Source organism: Rutilus rutilus, assembly GCF_951802725.1.
Source record: "Rutilus rutilus genome assembly, chromosome: 3".
Taxonomy (NCBI): domain Eukaryota; kingdom Metazoa; phylum Chordata; class Actinopteri; order Cypriniformes; family Leuciscidae; genus Rutilus; species Rutilus rutilus.
The window spans coordinates 13,596,998-13,616,665 of NC_140211.1; the positions used below are offsets into that span (position 1 = coordinate 13,596,998).

Sequence of the window (19,668 nt, forward strand, 5' to 3'; positions counted from 1 at the left end):
AACCAGTTCCCTGGAGGAGATCTATCAAATCGAAAACTAAAGGAGAAAAGCAGACTTGTATTTGGAGGCGGGTACAGTGGCTGATGTCTCCGCTCATTTGATTGGTCACTTTCAACATACAGCAAAAAAAAAAAAAAAAAAAAAAAAACTTTCAACATACAGCCATCTTGAGATTCCCACCTCTCTCTTTTACCCGCCGTTTTTGAGGGGAAGAAGATGTCTGAGAAAAAAGAGGTAAGATGAGGAATAATCAGTATAGTTTAAATATAAAAATATAGACCTAAGGTATACCCAGATAGAAAAAATCAACATAGAAACGATTTTGATCCAGCATCCTTTTGCGCGTCGAAGTAGGCCTACTGTTGAACCGACGTCAGGCGCACCATTGAAGACTAACGAAAAATCGACACAATTAAAGGGATAATTCGCCCAAAAATGATATTTAGCCCATGATTTACTCACCCTCAAGCCGTTCGAGATGCATATGTCAATCTTTTTTCAGACGAACACATTTTCAGTTATTTTAGAAAATTTCTTAGATCTTTTTCAGTGGTTAGAATGTGAAGCAATGGGGTCCAGCTCGTTGAAGTCCGCAAATGTGCATGCATCCTTCACAAAAGTAATCCATCCGGCTCCAGAGGGATAAACGAAGGCCTTCCGAGGGTAATCCGTGCGGTTTTGTCGTAAAAATATACATATTTAAAACTTTATAAACGAAAATAACTGACTTCCGGTGGCGCGCGTTCACGGAGATGGATGCTGGCATATGACGTAGGACGTAGCGTAGGAAGCGTCGTGACGAACGAACGTAGAGTTTTGTTTTGCTCTGCTCTCTGGCTGCGCTATCACGTTCGTTCTACGTCACGACGCTTCCATCTCCACGAACGCGCGCCGACCGCCACCGGAAGCCAGTTATTTTCGTTTATAAAGTTTTAAATATGTATATTTTTACGACAAAACCGCACGGATTACCCTCAGAAGGCCATCGTTTATCCCTCTGGAGCCGGATGGATTACTTTTGTGAAGGATGCATGCTCATTTGCGGACTTAAACGAGCTGGACCCCATTGCTTCACATTCTAACCACTGAAAGATCTAAGACATTTTCTAAAATAACTGAAAATGTGTTCGTCTGAAAAAAGATTGACATATGCATCTCGAACGGCTTGAGGGTGAGTAAATCATGGCTTAAATATCATTTTTGGGCGAACTATCCCTTTAACTTAGTTTGTTTACCTTAAAGGCTGCAATACACTACATGACTTTTGCTCAGGTTTAGTATAGATCACACTTCTACGATCTACGAATAAACTGGGTCAAGCGCCTCGCTTATAGCTGCTACTTAGTTTAACAACTTAAATTATACACATCAGTATGTTTAAAAAAAAGATAAATGTGGTTATGTACAGATTAGGTATTAGATAGAAAACAAAATTTGTGTTTCTAGGTTTACCTATTCCACAAAATGATCAACTTATGTTAGGTTAATTTATAAAATAATGTTATGTGAATGTGATAGGAAGAGTTGCAGGATGCTGCACGGCGGGTGGTGTCCCTGCTGCAGAATGCCCTGTCTCAGCCAGCACCTAGAGAAAGTGAGGATTGTTGTTATTGTCGCCTTAATATTGTTTACAAGCAATTATTTTTAATATTCTTATGATGGGCAATATTTTATATACTCTGTTATTCATCTATTGTCTTTGTTTGAATGGCAAATTTGTGGTTTTGCTGGTTTCTCATAAGGAGTTTCTGCAGAATCAGCAAACCAGAGGCATAACGTTACTGGTGATGCCATTGAGCAGAGCATGACAAGGTTTGTCATAATTCAGGCAATAGAGCTTGACAGTGCTGTTTTTTCATCATTACAAAACCATTTTTTTAATGTAGTGCGCTTACCATTGTTTGTCTCTTAATGCATCTTACCCTGTCTCATCTCTTATTTTACTCTTCAATAGATCCTTCCCAGGACTGTTTGGGAAGACTTCTTTCACCAAAAGAAAATCAGTGGGGAGAAAGGGAACAAATTCATCTCTTAACATAAAAAACCACAGTAGTACCATCAAATGCTTCCTGATACAGTTCTACTTATTAAACAAATATGTGGAGAAGACACCCACAAACATTGAAGAATTAAAACTTCTTCAGGCAGGGATGGGCCGGAGAACAATTTCTGTAATGGAAGATGCTGACCATTCATGGGTAGGTTTTTTTTTTAACATTATCCACATTTAACATTTAATAAATTATCAGACGCTTTTATCCAAAGAGACTTACAAATGAGAACAATAGAAGCAATCAAACCAGCAATATGGCAGAAATAGGCAAGTACCGTGAGTCGTGACCAGCCACACAGTACAGCACAGTACATGTAGCAAAAATTTTATTTAGTTTTTTAAAATAGACATATAGCCTAGTAAGTGTTACTATTAATGGGTCAAGTAAGTGTTGACGAAAAAGATGCGTCTTTAGCCATTTCTTGAAAATGGGGGACGATAATACCTAAACTTAACATCTACCTTACTAACTATTAATTAAGCAGTAATTAGGAGTTTATTGAGGCAAAAGTCGTAGTTAATGGTTAGTTAATAAAGAGAATTGGACCCTAATCTAAAGTGTGACTGCTTTTTAAAATTGAAAAAGATTAAAAAGAAAAATTAGGGTGACTAAATAAATTATTAATAATGTATTGCCATTGTGTGAATATGTGATCCTGTAATCAAAAAAAATAACTGTAGTCTGATTACAAGTATTTTAATGTAATATAATCTAATTCAAAGATCTTGATGTTTGGAATCTAGTGTTTACCACATAAATTTTGTGTTATCTGTGGTGGGTGGACAACTGGCCATTATATACAGGCGTTTCTTTAACAGAAAACTTATATTAATTATTCACAGCTGTCCAGAAAACTTGAGGAGACATACACTAAAATGGCTGATTTGAAAGGGGCATGGATGTTGTACAAGGCTGTTGGTAAGATGATTAATTCTTCTATCTTTATGTACATTGTAGTCTATCAGCAAATTTACTTTACTTAAAGGGGGGGTACAATGGTGTTTCATGTATTCAGAGTTGTTTACAGTGTTAAAGAGATGGATTCTCATGCTAAACATGGCCAAAGTTTAAAACAAGTATTTTGGATGAATAACGGAGAATTTCTGTGCCGAAAATCTTACTTCCGGGTTGGTACAAGTTTCGGCTGATTTTTTTCGATCGTGGATCTAATGACGTAGACGAGAGTGGAACTCCTTATATGAGCATTTCTCTCGGAAAAGCGCGCCCGCGCACACGTCGACCAGAGGAGAGCGAGACCGCGCACATCAACAGGAAATCATCGGCAGCACTGCATAGGATTTGTTCAAGAATGTCTCCAAAGTGTGTTTTTGGATGTGAGGGAAAGCTTACCGTGTTCAGCTTCCCAAAGAACCCAGCGTTAAGGGAACAGTGGATGCAGTTTGTTTTTCCAATTGTGCAAGACTGTTTGTTCCCTGCATTTCGACGATGATTGTTTTATAAACAAAGCCCAGATCGACGGATTTGCAGACCGTCTAATGCTTAAGGATCGAGCAGTCACAACGATAAAGGTTCGCGGTCGTGGTTGGAACCGGGCGGTGAGTAAAACTGCTTCAAATGTCTCTGTGTGTTGTTAGCTATTAGCGCGTCAGCACAGCTTTAGCTCCGCCCACACGGCCCGCCTCCGGCCGCTCATTTTTTTTTCCGGAAAGACTCTGTACAGCCTATCTTTCTTTTATAAATATAATAAAACTAAAGACTTTTTGGAGATTTGAAGGATGCAATACTACTCTATAGGTACTAAAGATTAACAGGAGATTGAGTGAAAATGAGCATTTCACCCCCCCGTTAATATTGTACAATATTAAATGTTTGTTTATTTTTTCTTGTAGGGGGATGTGGACAAAGAAAACTGTGTATTGTGCCCCCTGAGGCAGAAGGTTATTCGGGTGTTTATGTAAATGCAGTTGCACGTGGGAAGTCAACTCTGTTCATTGTACCATTGCAAGGAGCACTTGATTTAACACCACTTCCTCACTCTTCAAAGGAGTTTGAAAAAATGCCTAAAGCAACATGCCATTCCTGCTTAGAAAACATGCCAGTCCAGTTATTAGCCGCACATGTGGCATCTTGTGAGACAGTGAAGGTCTCAACTGACTCCGATGAACAGGCAAGAATATTTTACCCAGAACAATTGCACTAAATAAATGAATAATGATAATGAGATTTTATTTATCCTAATATGTTTGTTTTGTTTATTTGTTTTTCTTGCAGACTGAATATTTCCCGGGGTCACCAGATAATGAAGACCTGCCATCAACCAGTCTTGCCATTGACATGCCATCCATTGACAACTCTCCAGATGACACTCCCAATATTGGCATGACTGTGACAGTAAGTTGTTAGAGACTCAAATATAAGTAAGCAATAAGATACGAGAGGCTGTGCTTTATCGTGAATAAGTAGCGGCTGAAGGGTGTTGTTAGGCACGATGCGAAGCGGAGTAACCCCTTCAGCCGTTACTTATTCCCGATAAAGCACTTGCCTCGAGTACTTTATTGCTTTTATAAAACGGTTGCCACACAATACAAATATTAAAGAAAAATATTTATCTATGCAACTTTCATGAAGTAAAATAACTAAAAGCATTCCTTCCGCTGGAAAAAAAAAGTCCCTGACTGTAAACAGCAACAGAAGCAGAGTCTATGAACGGAGGTTACATACATTATTTCGCCAATAGATGGCCGCAAAGACTGTCTTATGAATGAGTCAGTCGGCAGAGAAGACTTTTGTATTGAAAAGACTCAAACTTGTGTTCACGGAGAAGGAAGACGCAACAGGCCCTATGCACAGCTGCACTTCTTCCTGAACTACAGCCAGCTCTTTGTTTTCCTGTCAGCCATTATTGGACAAACTGATTAATCCAGGTGTGTCTGACCAACAACAATAATCAGACACACCTGGATTAATCAGTTTGTCCAATAATGGCTGACAGGAAAACAAAGAGCTGGTTGAAGTTCAGGAAGTAGTGCAGCTGTGCATAGGGCCCAGGCGGGAAGGAAGTCGACCGGAAGTTGAAGCCGGCCGCGTGCCGCCATCTTGTAGCAGAACTTCACCTGCAGTTAGCATCCCATTGACTCCCATTCATTTTGGCGTCACTTTGACAGCGAATAACTTTACATCTGAGGCGTTTGAAGACTCCATTTGTCCATTATTTATTTCTAAAGAAACACGACAATGTATAAAATGCTCCATTACCTTGTAGCTTATAACCTTAACGGTTAACTCTTAAAAGGACAAGATATCGCAGCGGACATTCAAACGGAATATTTTATTATGAATATAGGACTGACCTGAAGGAAAATGCGATGTCTACTGTGAATGCAGGTAACTTTACACTCGCTTTTTCGATCTCTCACAATAATCCACTATAGCTTCAATGGACAATATCAATGAGATCGCACATGTGTTAAAGTTGCTAAGAGTGGTTGCTAGGGGTGTTGTAGTGATACATAGAACCATTGGGTGAAGCGGTCATAGCCGTGTTTTATCGTGAATAAAGCACAACTATTGACCAATCAAAATAAAGGATTGAAACTAACCGTTTTATAAAGTCTGATATATGTTCCAAATTAGATAATAATTTACTGTTAAAAGTGTACTGTTCATAATTGTTACACTCTAATTTGTTTTATCACTCATCTTACTTTTAAAGGACTCCACAGATTTAGATCTTCCTTCATGTGTCAAGGTTCCTGACGTCCAAGTAAGAAAAAAAGGGTCCATGTCCAAGGCATGCAATGAATACAATTTTCCTTACAATTTAAAGGGATAGTTCACCCAAAAATGAAAATTCTGTCATCATTTACTCACCCTCAAGTTGTTCCAAACCTGTATGAGTTTCTTTGTTCTGCTGAACACAAAGGAAGATATTTGACAAAATGTGATGTCAAAAGCAATAAAAAGAGTCTAAAAGGCCCAGTAACATTATCTTCTGGACCAAGTTGTTAGACTGATGAAGGAAACGGCTGTCAAAAATAACGACTTCATAATAATTTCTTCACGTCTGTGCCATGATCTTTAGTTTAGGACTACCCTCAGGCAAAATATTTGTTGTGTACCATATTAATATTTTTATTAATACTGGGCTACATTTTAGACGGCTTGTCCAATTTGTGAGCGGTTTTACCCCAGTGACTTTGTTGAAATCCATGCAAGCATCTGTGGTGAAAGGTATTTCTCAGTTTTCTCATGCATCATCATCTTCTGAAGCATAATTTCAAGTAACAAACAGTCGTTTGATCCTGTTATGCTGAAATACAGACTATCTCAATCTTTTAGTATGACTAAAGCATGTATTCCAACAGATCTTATGATGAAACAGAGACCATCAACTTAGATAAAGAAACTGATGGAACAGAGAAATGGCCTCAAAAACGATTTAAGGCACATCAAGAGATTAAAAGGTACTTTCAAAACAAAACTTTCTACAGAAATTTTTATTAATTTGACAGTAATGATATGAAATTTCCCTAACTCCTTTTTTTTCCTTCCCAATATTAAGCATTGCTGATGTCATCAAAATCCTTACTGAAAGGATGGATGAAACCAGCATCTTCAGCATTAGTGTTACAAGGGATCAGATGCTTGAAAGAGGCTTAAAACAGTGGCAGCGACAGAAAAAATCTTCACCAAAAAATCCCCTTAGAGTTTCTTTTATTGGAGAGGCTGGCATTGACAATGGGGCTCTGAGGAAGGAATTTTTAACCGGTATGGCTTTTTTTTTTTTTTATCTACCAAGAGCTGAACAAATTATGCAGTTTATTTTTTTATGTTCTCTATTTCCATATTCTGAAAAGAAATGATGGCAGGAATAGAGAAGCGGTTCTTTGAGGGAGGGGATAACGGCAAAAACCCCAAGTATTCAATGACGGACATGGACAAACACAACTTCAAGTAGGTTATAAAAATTGTAAATAGAAATTACATAGTGACACTTTTCTATATACCGAATCCATGTCAGCCTAAAGGGCCCTACACACCGGGACGAATATCGGCGCGCGTTATTTGCCAGCGTTTTTCAACGCGTTTTTTGTGTTCACACCCAAGCGATTTTCGCTGACGATGAGCCGAGTGAACATGCAAATTCATTCCCTGACATTAGATGGCGCTTAATGTAAAACAGAAGCCACTCCATAACAATTCTCTTTTATCAAAATTTTTGTAGTCGCTGTCGTGTTTGTCATATAGTTCTTTATGTTCCGACCAGCAGCTCTACACTCATCTTGCCTTGCATCTTCCTCGTCTCATTTCTTCCCGGCAGTGTAGACGCTACTTGGTGTATATCTTCTTCGCCGTTACGTACGTGTGCACGGCAAGACCGTTTGTGTTTGAGCGCCCCCAAGATGTGTTTTACTGTAACTTCAGAAGCTCCAGACACGTGAGCAAAAGCGCCAATCTCATTGGTCGGATAGTTTTTGACGCAGCGCGTCAAACCAAAAAAACGAACCCGAGGCGTTTTTTTTAAAATGACGCTTTTACGCGTGCCGTTTTTCGCGCCGGTGTGCACACTCACATTGGCGCCCTTTGTTTAGTCACGAGGCGTTAAACGTCGGCGAATATCGCGCGTGAAATTCGTCCCGGTGTGAACAGGCCTTAACATTTCACACTGACTGTGTTGTTTTAAAAAGATTAACATTAGATGGACTATAAGTAGGGGTGTAACGATAACCTCATGCCATGATTCGATACATACATTACCAATACTGAACTCATGATATGATACTATTGCGATACCGAAGTAATATAACACAGTCCATCAGGGCAGGGGGACGGGTGAGCAATCAAATTACCCTAAAAGTCAAAAGTTTCATTTTGGTGAACTATACACAATACATATTGGTGCATTTTTTTGTGTGTGATATATTGTGACAATATATTTTTACACCCCTAAATTACAAGACATGTTTTAGATTATTGTACTTCTCTCTCAAAAGTAACCTCCCTACTCACTCTGTCTGATATTGCTACCCAATGTTGCAGTAATATATTTGTTGGATTGTAGGACTATTGGAGAACTGTTTGCTGTCAGCATCGCACAGGATGGACCACCCCCAAATTTTTTTATGCAGTGGTGTTACAACTATATATCCACTGGAGAAATCGATCAGGAAGCGATAACTGAAAATGACATTACAGACCCTGAACTCATGGAACTAATACGAGAGGTAATTCATTAAAATGTGAAAACATTGCATTGCGAATCATAATTTAATGTTTAGGTGGCAAATGTTCAAATATCATCATTATTAATTCCATACTTTCGGTCCATAATGATACGTAGTTCCAAAATAACAAAAAGGACCCTTTTTCTTGTAAACTTAATTTAAAGTCTCTTATTTCAGGTGGGTGTGGTTAAGTGTGGTTTTGTGTGTTTTAAAGATTAAGGCAGCTGACGATGCAACCCTGATGGTGTGCACAGACAGGATTTTGTCATGTGGATACACAGGGGCAGTGTCCATACAAAGAAAGGAAGACATTGTGCGGTAGGAGATTTCCTTTCATTTTAATTCAAATTCTAGAATTGGTCTTTTATTTATTTTTATTTTTTTTACTTTGTTACAGCTCTGTGGTTCTGCACGCTACAGTGAGGTTACTTCCCATGCTGCAACAAATCTGCTCTGGAATGAAACTGTATGGGCTCCTCAGCTTGGTCCAGCAAGAAACCGACATCTGCAGACAGCTGTTTGTTCCTGGATCTTTTTGCAAGGCAAGCAATTAAAATACCATCCATTATAAAATCGGCATTGAATAATTTTTACCAAAACTTTTTCTTTTTTTAACACTGGATGACTTGCTTCTCTTTTGCAAACTTCAGGTGGATGCCGATTTTCTAGTAAAGTCACTTTCACCCATCTTCAGTGAAAAGGGTACAATGAGGCGTCAGAGAGAGTCCAGAGTGGTCAACTTTTTGCAGGACTTTGTACAGGACATGGAGGATGAAGGTGAATAATTTGTACAAATTAACAATGTTACCATACTAAATTAGAGAACCCTAAAGGCACTAATATACTCACGATAAAGTTTTTTCCCGTTATTCGTTTAGAGGTAAACGAAGTTCGAAATACCCGAGCAGCGATATACCTCATAACACACCTACCTATTACATAATCGCCACGGACCAATGGTATTACGAAGGTGTTTACCAGCCAGAGCGAGCTTTTCCTGAAAGTTCACTTTGACAAGCTGTTTCAAATTCCCAAAACAAACTCCAAATAAAGTTAGTTTTGACCTGATTTTGTTCGAAATTACATCATATAACTTTGTTCTTTTATTTGGTTTGAAGTATATTGGGGCCTTAACTTTTCTGCCAACAATTTATAAATTATTTTTTTATTTTGTGGCGGAAACAAGCTTCCTTACTTTAGAGCCGGTCATAATGTATTAAAAAGTAGCAACAGTATTCAACAATACTACAAGAACTAAAGTACAACTAGCAGTAAATGTTTGACTAATAGTATCAGCAATTCCAAAAGTAGAATTATAAGCAGTTATACCACGTGTCAAACTCTAAAAGTTATTTAACAATCTGTTAAGGAGTAGTAACATTTTACAGTCTTACATTTACAACCGGCCCTTTGAGGGCAGCCATAATGCTGAAGTGGCCCTCACTGAAAAATGAGTTTGACGGGTGTCAAAATGAGTTTTTTCTGAGTTATACAGTAGAAACAGAAGGATTAGTGGTTATATCAGTAGTTGTAGTAAACACTGGTGTTAAAAGTAAATTAGTTTATATTAGTAAACTAGAAGTAATGCTTTCCTGTTTCATAGCAAACAAGGAACTATAACTTATCTTATATTGGCAAGTTATGATGCTTTTAATCATCCTTTAAATTAACTTCATTCACAATAATTTTATATAACTTTTTTCAGAAGAGGGCAACAGAGACGACATGCCTGAAGAGAAGGGTGAAGATGAAGATGTTACGGCAGAAACACGTATCAATGACATGAACATTAACGTTGGCAGGTTCTGCCAGTGGCTGACAGGACAGGCTCATGTTCCACTAATTCATGCAGACCGTGAAAATTTCAAAATTGTCATGGAGTTTGACCATGACTGTCATGTGCGCTATGGTACACATAGTATATGCTATCCTGTGGTTAATTCTTGTTCCCGCTCAGTGACATTCCCAGTTACACACCTGACGACTTATGCAGAGTTCAAAAGTGTCATCTCTCAGGCCATTGTCCATGGGTATGAATTTGGCCGCTGTTAAATGAGTTAAGTGAGTTGGAGAATTCACCGTTTCATTGTTCATGTTTATTCTAAAGACACTTGTCAGGTACAGAAGGTATAAAATGATCAAATTTATGTCCGAATTTTCATTCGAGTATGCACTCATAAAACCTTGTAGTTTTTATTAGTACTTTATTAGCATTATTAGTACTTATTAATATAAATGTATTGTAATTGTGCAATAAAAAAATGTAAAGAAAAAGTGTTTGCAATATTTCATTACAAAACTGTTGTTCAAACACAGACAAACTAAAACTTAGACTGCTAAGGCAAAACCTACACAAGGCAACGTGTTTGCAATGATTGGAACATCAGACCTAAAGAGGTTAACTGTGTGTCCGCAGCCGTTTTATGTGTTGATAGCAGAGAATGTATAGCTCTTCATCAGTAATGTTTGGATCAGCTGGATCAACCAAAGATTGGAGTTCCATCATCTCCTCTTCAGTCAGAGGGCACTCATATTCAGGCACTATAACACCAGTTTCTGAGTCAGGGCCATCAAAGTCAATAGCGGTGTCCCAGTCAATGTCTGGCTCTTGAAGGTCCTATGAATGCATCAAGGCAAGCTGTTAGTAAATCTGGTCCCAAGTCGTATAAATTTTCTTCTTCAAAAAAAAAAAAAAATACTTACTGCAAAGTTCTCTGAATGTACATTGGTGTTAAGCATCCGAGCAATTTCCCAAATCTGTGTCGGACTCCGGTTTCCCTCAGTACGTAGTGGATGGTGGTTCCAGCCTTCAGTGAATATCTCCAAGTCTCTTTTGAGTCTTGGAAGAATTGCATAATGCACACAGAATATGTCATCTGTACATGAAATGTCCAAGAGGTCATCTTCTTCAAGGGAGTGCAGAAGATTGTAGTACTTCGATGATACTGAGATCCACACATCTCGCCATAAGCGTTCTATCCTACGAAGGTTTAAAACAAAATTATCTTGAGTACACTGTAAGAAAACAACATTGTGCCAAAGTCAAGCAGGCAATACATTTCTAATTGGAAAACTATGTTGGTGCATCACATACTTCACTACTAATACAAGATTGCAGTAAACAAATCTGTTGTATTAACACTTACTTTATGGAGAACAAGACAGATGAAGACGCATTACTTGAAGGGATAGTTCACCCCAAAATTGTATTCTGTCATTTACTCACCCTCAAGTTGTTTCAAACCTGTATGAATTTATTCATTCTGCTGTACAAAGCAAGCAAAAAAAAAAAAAAACTATGCAAGTCAATGAGGTACATCAACCGTTTGGGTTGCCCACATTCTTCAAAAAATCTTCTTTTGTGTTCAGCAGAAGAAAGAAATTCATACAGGTTTTAAACAACTTGAGGGTGAGTAAATGATGACAGAATTTTCATTTTAAAGTGAAGTATCCCTTTAAGGGAAGCAGTACTTAAAGTCAAGCCAAGTCACCTTTATTTGTATAGTGCTTTTTACAGATTGTTTCAAAACAGCTTTACAGTGATAACAGGAAATGAATGCAACAAAGACTGAAGTCTTTCAATTCTTTTTTTGTTTGTCATTTGTATAAGATGCCTCACAAACCTGACCATACAGGTACACTGTAATAAAATATGAGGACGAGTATGATTATCAGGAAAAAACTATGCAAGGTAAGAAATGAATTGTACCTTTGGTTGTGCACACTTTTTCCCGAGATGAAGCTTCCCCGATCAGTGCCACGGACAGTGAACATAAACCGGGCAATGTCCACGTTCTCCACTCCCTGGTCAGCTCTTACCCTGAAATCGCAGTAATTATGGTACCAATTAGGCCTAACTGAACTACTTATTTATATTTTTGATGATGGTTCTGTCATTTCTTATATTAATAAACACATCCCTCAAGAAGTAGTCAATAGTGATAAATGTCATCCAATATAAACCCACAACCAAGGATGATGAGTGTGTACAATGGGATGAGTGTGTAAACAGAATAATTATTTTGTAATGCCATGTTGCTTTTAGGAAAGTGTTGATTAATCTAAATTTTTCCATGTAAGATGAAGCTCATATTAAACAATTGTAATTTTCCCAGCCTATTTACCTACAGTACATAGATAACACTGTAGCTTTTTAACTTTCTAAAATACACTACCTTGAAGGTAAACCATGCAGGTGAGTTGCCTCAAGGAAGAAGTGAAATGCCGTTGATGCACAGTTATTTGTGGCTGCATTCAAGTACATTATCTACAAAAAAAAACATTTTGAACAATTAAAAGGCATCAAAGTTAAAACTGATAGGGTTCCTTCTCAGGAAGCATGAGTATGCTCAGCAAGCAAAGCACACTGACCAAGTTATATTATGAAAATTAAAGTTTGAGTGCCAATGCATCTTGCGGGAAGATGATTGTAGCCAGAGCTACTTCTCTCTGTTTATGTCTAGACTTTAAATTAATTTAAGGTCTGAGCATTACAAGTGTTTTATTTAAAAAGTTATGTAAAAATCTTTATTCTTAAGAATGTCTACCAAATGCACAAGGTCTATGCTGGTATAGCCCGTGTTCAACATTTGCTGTTACTAAAATGTTAAAAACCAGCAGCAACCAGTTACCTTCCTGGAGAAACCATCCACTCCTCCAAATATCACAATGTTGTATCTAGAACGCAATTGGGCATAAAATATCAAATTAAAACAATTTCAATGTGTATTATGCAAATTACCCAATCCAAAATGAAGTAGCTATCCAGTACTTTAAATTATTAACTTCAAATAAACTTGACTTTAATACAAACCTGATTAACTTGTGGTTTGTGTCCACGTGTACCAGAGACAAGGGTCCTGGTACAGAGTAAACTCTGCGTACAACACAGCCAAGACTTGACAGCCTTGAAATGATGCCCACAGAATCAACCCTATGCATGGAGGCTGCAATTCTTCTCCACTGAACCCTATGGCCTATTGACTCCAGTCTCCCTCTGACCATCCTGTAGCCAGCGTTTGGTAAAGGATTCTTGATTGAAGCAACCAAACCGTCAAGTTCATCATCACTGATGGAACTATACATGTTCCTGACAGAGAGCTCGTACTCTTCCATTCGTCTGAAGACTGTGCTTCTTGAAACACCCATCAGTCTCGCTATGCACGACACAGGAAGTTGAGTATGGAGCATTTCTTTCAGACGCTGTTCTCCAATCAAAATTTTGGGTCGCCCTGTGGTACCAGCAGCAACTTCCACCGTGATACATGGGTCTGGACGTTCCAGTTGTGCCTTCACAAGGTCAAAGAGATCTTGCAAAGCCTGGGTGATAGCAGGATGTACTTCAACATGATTGGATAGGGCATGTAGAAGATACAGCTCCTGACGACAAATAAATTCGAAGTAATCCAAATTCAATGGTGTTGTGTTGAATCCCTGTTCTATTTTATGTAAAAGCCTTTGATAGATGTGATTTCTTAGCTGTTGCAAGACAGAACAAAGTATAGTTAATAATGTCTCATGGTCTCACACACACAAATCACCGTTTAAAACTTGTCGAAAAAAATTTTAATCACGAAAATAATGTATGTATTTTTCCAAATTAGCATTCGCAGGTTTGTACTCTAATAATTTTACCAATTAACAAATGACTGCATTCTAAAGCTAGCTACCCTTTAGGTTAAACCGCTAAATGTAAATAACTGGAAGAAAATGCAGAAATTGGTTAATCTTCCAGTTATTTAAACATAACAGTTTTAGCTAAAGCCTAAGGGTAGCTAGCTTTAGCAAATTTCTGGAGGGCGGAAAACTTCTGCTATTAGTTTTACTAACGACAAAAATGTAGCTAACTTGCACAATTACAGCGCATACAGGAAACGAAAATCAATATCATCAAATAATATTACAATAGATCTCTGAAAGATGTTAAATTTGTGACTTACTTGTTCCGACATGTTTTTTTCTCTCCACCTCTCATCGTCTCTTGACTGCACCTGATCGGTGTTGAAAGTGACCAATCAAATGAGCGGAGAGCAGAGACATCAGCCACTGTTCCCGCCTTCAAAGGAGCACGTAGAGATGGTCGAGCGAGAGTGCGTCAGCCCCATGCCCGCGCGCAGTTGCTTTCTGAGCGCTCGCGGTGCAGACATGCGCCCGCGCGCGGTTGCTCTCTGAGCGCTCGCGGTGCAGATATGCGCCCGCGCGAGGGCTCAGAAACGCGCGCGGTTGCTTTCTGAGCGCTCGCGGTGCAGACACGCGCCCGCGCGAGGATGGCATGTTGCGCGCGGATGCTGTTCTTTGCCCTCGTATCCTGTGCACGCGCCTAGATTTTATGTGCGCGAGTTTTGAGACTAAATAAACGCCATAGAAGTCGTTTACACAGAGAGTGCGCGCGCGCGACCGGCTCTCTCTCTCTGCTCGTTCTTTCAGTTAAACATACACCCTGTCACAAACGCAGCCGTTCATCTACATTACTCACCGATCAAATAAGACTTTGGCGGGACAAAAAATCATTTTGGTGGGCGCTAAAATGCAGGAAAATTCATGCGCGAGTTTCCATTAGACTCGCACGGTAGCCAGCCGTCTCATCAAATGGCGAGCTCAGCTCAGTTGACGCTGTGTGCTTCAAGATTCTGACGCAAGTCCTAAGATTCCAATTGGCCAAGAGAAAAAGTGCTAAGATTCCGATTGGCCCAGAGAAATGTCAATTATAAGAATTATCCAATAATGTTTCGCAATTCTAGCCTGCATGGCAGTTACTGTGAGAAACAATATACCCCCCCCCCCCCCTCGAAAAAAAACTCTCCGGTTCTACGCGATTCACGTAAATGACCCAATTGACCAAGAAAACGGCGATTGTCGCCGAAAAGCGACAAGTTTGCAGGTATGCTGATATTGTTCGAGTCTCAGACTCGCTGTCCCAGTTTAAAACTAGATTAAAGACGCATCTCTTTAGCCAAGCATTCACATAATACTTACCTTTTATACTACAGTTGAATCAGATTGAATGCATTAATATTATGAACAGCAGCTACGCTAATTGTTTCCCATCTGCTTTTCTGTTATCATCTCGGGACGCTAGTCCCGAGGTAAATACAGATCGTCAGCTCCAGTTTGTATCCAGCCTCCCATGGAAACTACAGATGCCCCAACACCCGTGCAGAGACGACTCGAAGCCCGTGAAGAGACGACTCGACGCTGGCGATATGTTTATGCCCTAAATCAATACATGATTAACTAACTGTATTTCTCTATGTACATTTCTGAAATGCACTTTCTGTAAAGCTGCTTTGAAACAATGTGTATTGTGAAAAGCGCTATACAAATAAATTTGAATTGAATTGAATATGTCAGGCTCTTATGTTCACCAGAAATGGCTGTCAGTTCAAAAAGACATGTACCAAAATGCATCCAGAGAGCTACAGAGACTCAGTGATACCAGTATATCTATTTATTAAACAAAAATACATTTTCTTTTTATTTTATTCAAATAAACAGAAAATAGTACACACTTTGCTGAAGTTATTGTTTTGAAAAAGTATTAGAAATGATGCAAAACATAGTACTTTAGCTAAAGTGCTTGTAATGGGGGCCTTTTGCCCCATCCTGATTCGTTTACCTCCAGAGAGCAAAGCCCTCCTCGCCACCTCGCACATTTATATGATTTTTAGATGAAACAAAACAATTTAACATTTTATTTCCCCCCCCAAAAAAATGTTGATCCATCAATATTCAATTAAAACAAAGGACTAGATATTTTTCTGCAATCATATTGAAAAGCACATGTTCTATTTAGCCCCATTATTACTCTGTGTTCATTTTTCTCAAAGAAAGAATATCATAAACTTTACAGAGAACCCTGTCAAGATGATACTGTTATTAAAGGTTAATTAACAACTGTTAACACCAACTGGCATACATGTACAGAAACATTGCCATTAAATACACTACTATATGCTAAGGTTTGGGGTTGGTACAATTTTTGAATGTTTCTGAAATACATTAATATATATATATATATACAAATAAATTTGAATTGAATTGAATATGTCAGTCAATGTTGCTCATAGATCAGCAGCGAGAGATGTGAAACTCTGCTGAATATATATTTTTACAAAGTGATCGTATAGTGGAATTAAACTCAAAATAAAACATACATTAAAGAAATAAAATATACATCCTTATAATGATAAGGATTTTCAGACCCTTTCTCTGTTGTCATTTCTCATCAATTCACATAAATGCAGAGAACTAAATTTAAGCAACCATCTTGTATATTTTTGTATAAAATGGAATACAGAAAGAAAAGAACGGCCACCTAAAATGGCGCAGTTACACAGTTCAGCACGTGCGAGCACATGAGAGCACATAGCACACGTGATAATGCTAACACTCAGTTCGACTAATATATTCTTACACAGAACATAACAAATCCGAATATAAAACATACCTGGGACAAACAGGACCAAAAGCTGGTTAAAGGACAGTGCATCACGCATCAATGTTGCTCATAGATCTTAAATGAAATCAGAGATTCGGAGTTCACAAGCAGGTTAACACACACACACACACACACACACACACACACTTTCATCACATTTCATCATCGCAAATAACACATTTGACTCGACTGATAGAACTAGGGACTGACAGGCACATGAAGTAAACTTGTGTGTAGTTTAAAAGTCCAACCTTACACTCGAAAACAATCTAAACTCAGTTTTTATGACGCAGCGCTTATTGATGCGACTGACCAGCAGCGAGAGATGTGAAACTCTGCTGGTGGTGACGTAGCTCCGCCCTTAATATCACGCAAGCAAATGCAAGGGACGCAACAGCCAATGTTGAGTTTTCCCAATTAATGCATGAATTTAACAGCATTATTTAAACTCCGTTACATACACCCCCCTTAAATTCTGCTAAAATGGGCTAGAACCAGAATATGTAACAAACTAAATATACAGTAAAGATTGCAGAAAAAAAAAATGAATGAAAATAGAATACAATAGGTGTGAGTAAAAGAGCTTTACAATACAGTATGTCAGAATTTATCTCTTCCCCAGGAAGTGTGAAAGAATGGAATGGTACCAGGTTCCACACTTAACACAGACCAGAGCCATAGAGAGAAAGAGTTGCGACACTCTTTGATGTCGCCGCTATGGCTGTCACGTGGTTCATGTAAGAGCCTAAGTCCCTCCCCTTCCGGTTGACCACCATTTTTTTATTTTTTTTATTTAATATGGACATAGCAATAACATTGGACGAACCAGATGCATTGTGTAAAGTGTTATAGCACATGTGCTAATTTTCAACACCTGTCCATAGGGGGCTTTTACAACAGTTAAAATCACATTGTTAAACAAAACAAAACACATTTTACACATGGGAACAACTTTGCCCCAATTTTAGCCACTGTTTGAGCTCTCTAGTAAAGATTTTAATATTGTTCTGCAATTTGAGTCCAGTGGGGAGAGAGTTCCACAGTATAGCCCCTCTGAAGGAGAAGCTAGACTGTCCAAAAGATTTCTTAAATTTTGGGAGCACACAATCCCCACTAACTGAGGCTCTGGTGGAAGGTCTAAGAGAGCCCTGACGCCTCTCCATGAGGCCAGAGAACAGTGGTGACACACAGTTGTTCAAACATTTAAAAGTCAATTTCAAAATACTAAAATTTACAAAATTTTCAAAAGTAAAAAGCTTGTGCTTTTGTATAATATTACAATAATGCCATCTCATTGCTTTCTTGTCAAATATCTTAATTGCCTGTTTATACAGAGAAGTAACTGGTTTCAGAGTGGACACTGATGTTTGTGACCATGCTGTAACACAGTATGACAAATGTGAAAAAACCAATGCATGCATAAACAATAAAGCCGCATGATGTGACAACTCTCCTCTAATAAAACGAAAACAGTTCAGATTTGATTTGACTTTCCTACAAACATGGTTTACTTGACTTTGAAACTTCAGGTGTTTATCCAAGATTATGCCCAAGTATTTTGTTTCATGAACTTCATGAATGGGTTCATGATCTAAATGAACCTCAAAGATGCTGTCAGGGGACCTCCGGTTGATAGAAAAACACATTGAGAAAGTTTTCTGTATGTTTAGAGTTAAATGAGACAGCTGAAGCCATCTTGAGATGTTATGTAAAGCCTGTGTTAACTGCTGCCCAGCCAGTGCAGTTGTTTTTGCTGACACATGAATAACTGTGTCGTCAGCATAAAGCTGGCAATTTACACCTTGACAGCAATCTGGGAGATCATTTATATACAGTGAAAACAATAACGGTCCTAGAACTGACCCTTGAGGCACTCCTAAATCATTTAGTCTCAGGTTGGATTTAACGGTTCCTACTTTCACACATTGTTCTCTACCCTCCAGGTAGGACTTAAACCATAACAGAGCTGCAGCTGAAAATTGAAATTGCTGTAATTTCTTCAATAAGATACAATGGTCCACTGTGTCGAAGGCCTTCTTCAGATCTAAAAACACAGCGCCTACAACATTCCCTTTGTCCAGTGAACCTTTGATCTGTTCCAACAAGAAGCAGTTGGCAGTTTCTGTGCTGTGTTTTTGTCTGAACCCAAACTGCTGGGGACCTTACTTCGGACCTTACTTCGGAAAAATATTGAATGGTAGTCAATGGAGCGTGACAAACAAATATTTTGATCTCGTTTGAATTATGCCCTGAATTACACATATGATTTTTGTCAATTTAAAAGATACATTTTAAAGTAAAGAAAGTCGCAGTTTGATGTAAAACTGTTGAGGTATAAGACTGTGAAAATACGTAATTACAGAGACTACAAACCCAAAAGGCACACATGTGACGTCATACCTTTTCTCTCAATGAATGAAGCTAACTTTACTGAAGCTAACATCTGTCATTTTTTCTATAGTCTTACGTTATAATCGTAACGTTACGCCGTCATGCCTGAGTGTTTTGTACCAGACTGCACACATACGAGCAACGGATCTTGTGACGTACATATAGTGCGAGACGAGAGATGTAGTTCATTGAGCGATTTTCACATAAAACTAAATGTTACTCTTCTGTTTTATGACAAACTGCGACTTTATTGACTTTCATAATTATCTTTTAAATTGACAAACATCATATGTGTAATTCAGGGCACAGAGACGGAATAAAAAGATAAGTTGTCTCTCGCCATTGACTAGCAGTTGTTTTATTTTTTATTTTATAAATAGATAGAATAGAAGAGAAAGTGTTAGTATAACTGGATCAAGTGCTGCCGAAAAAAGATACCATGCGTCTTCAGCCGTTTCTTGAAAATGGCTACGGACTCAGCAGCTCTGGTTGAGTTAGGCAGATCATTCCACCAGCAGGGAACAGTCATGGTAAAGGTCCGAGAAAGAGATTTTGTGCCTCTTTGAGATGGCACCACAAGACGCCGGTTTCAGGATGGCAC

At 38.5% G+C, this 19,668-nt stretch overlaps 2 protein-coding genes across 2 annotated transcripts; one reads left to right on the plus strand and one right to left on the minus strand.

The window, feature by feature from the left end:
• Positions 1-5,739: 5,739 nt before the first annotated feature.
• LOC311288495 (uncharacterized protein) lies at positions 5,740-10,407 on the plus strand. The gene is made up of 10 exons (XM_084405912.1): positions 5,740-5,778; positions 6,172-6,245; positions 6,380-6,478; positions 6,577-6,782; positions 6,872-6,968; positions 8,077-8,239; positions 8,454-8,557; positions 8,637-8,781; positions 8,890-9,016; positions 9,945-10,407. The coding sequence occupies exons 4-10, from the start codon at positions 6,611-6,613 to the stop codon at positions 10,289-10,291; spliced, it is 1,155 nt and encodes a 384-aa protein (XP_084262038.1). The 5' UTR covers positions 5,740-5,778; positions 6,172-6,245; positions 6,380-6,478; positions 6,577-6,610; the 3' UTR covers positions 10,292-10,407.
• On the minus strand, positions 10,308-14,539 carry LOC311288494 (uncharacterized protein). Its single transcript, XM_084405911.1, has 7 exons — positions 14,179-14,539; positions 13,053-13,717; positions 12,871-12,916; positions 12,415-12,506; positions 11,949-12,059; positions 10,943-11,219; positions 10,308-10,856 (listed from the first exon to the last, which is right to left on the minus strand). Exons 1-7 carry the CDS (start codon positions 14,188-14,190, stop codon positions 10,638-10,640), a joined length of 1,422 nt encoding a protein of 473 aa, XP_084262037.1. The 5' UTR covers positions 14,191-14,539; the 3' UTR covers positions 10,308-10,637.
• Positions 14,540-19,668: the final 5,129 nt, after the last annotated feature.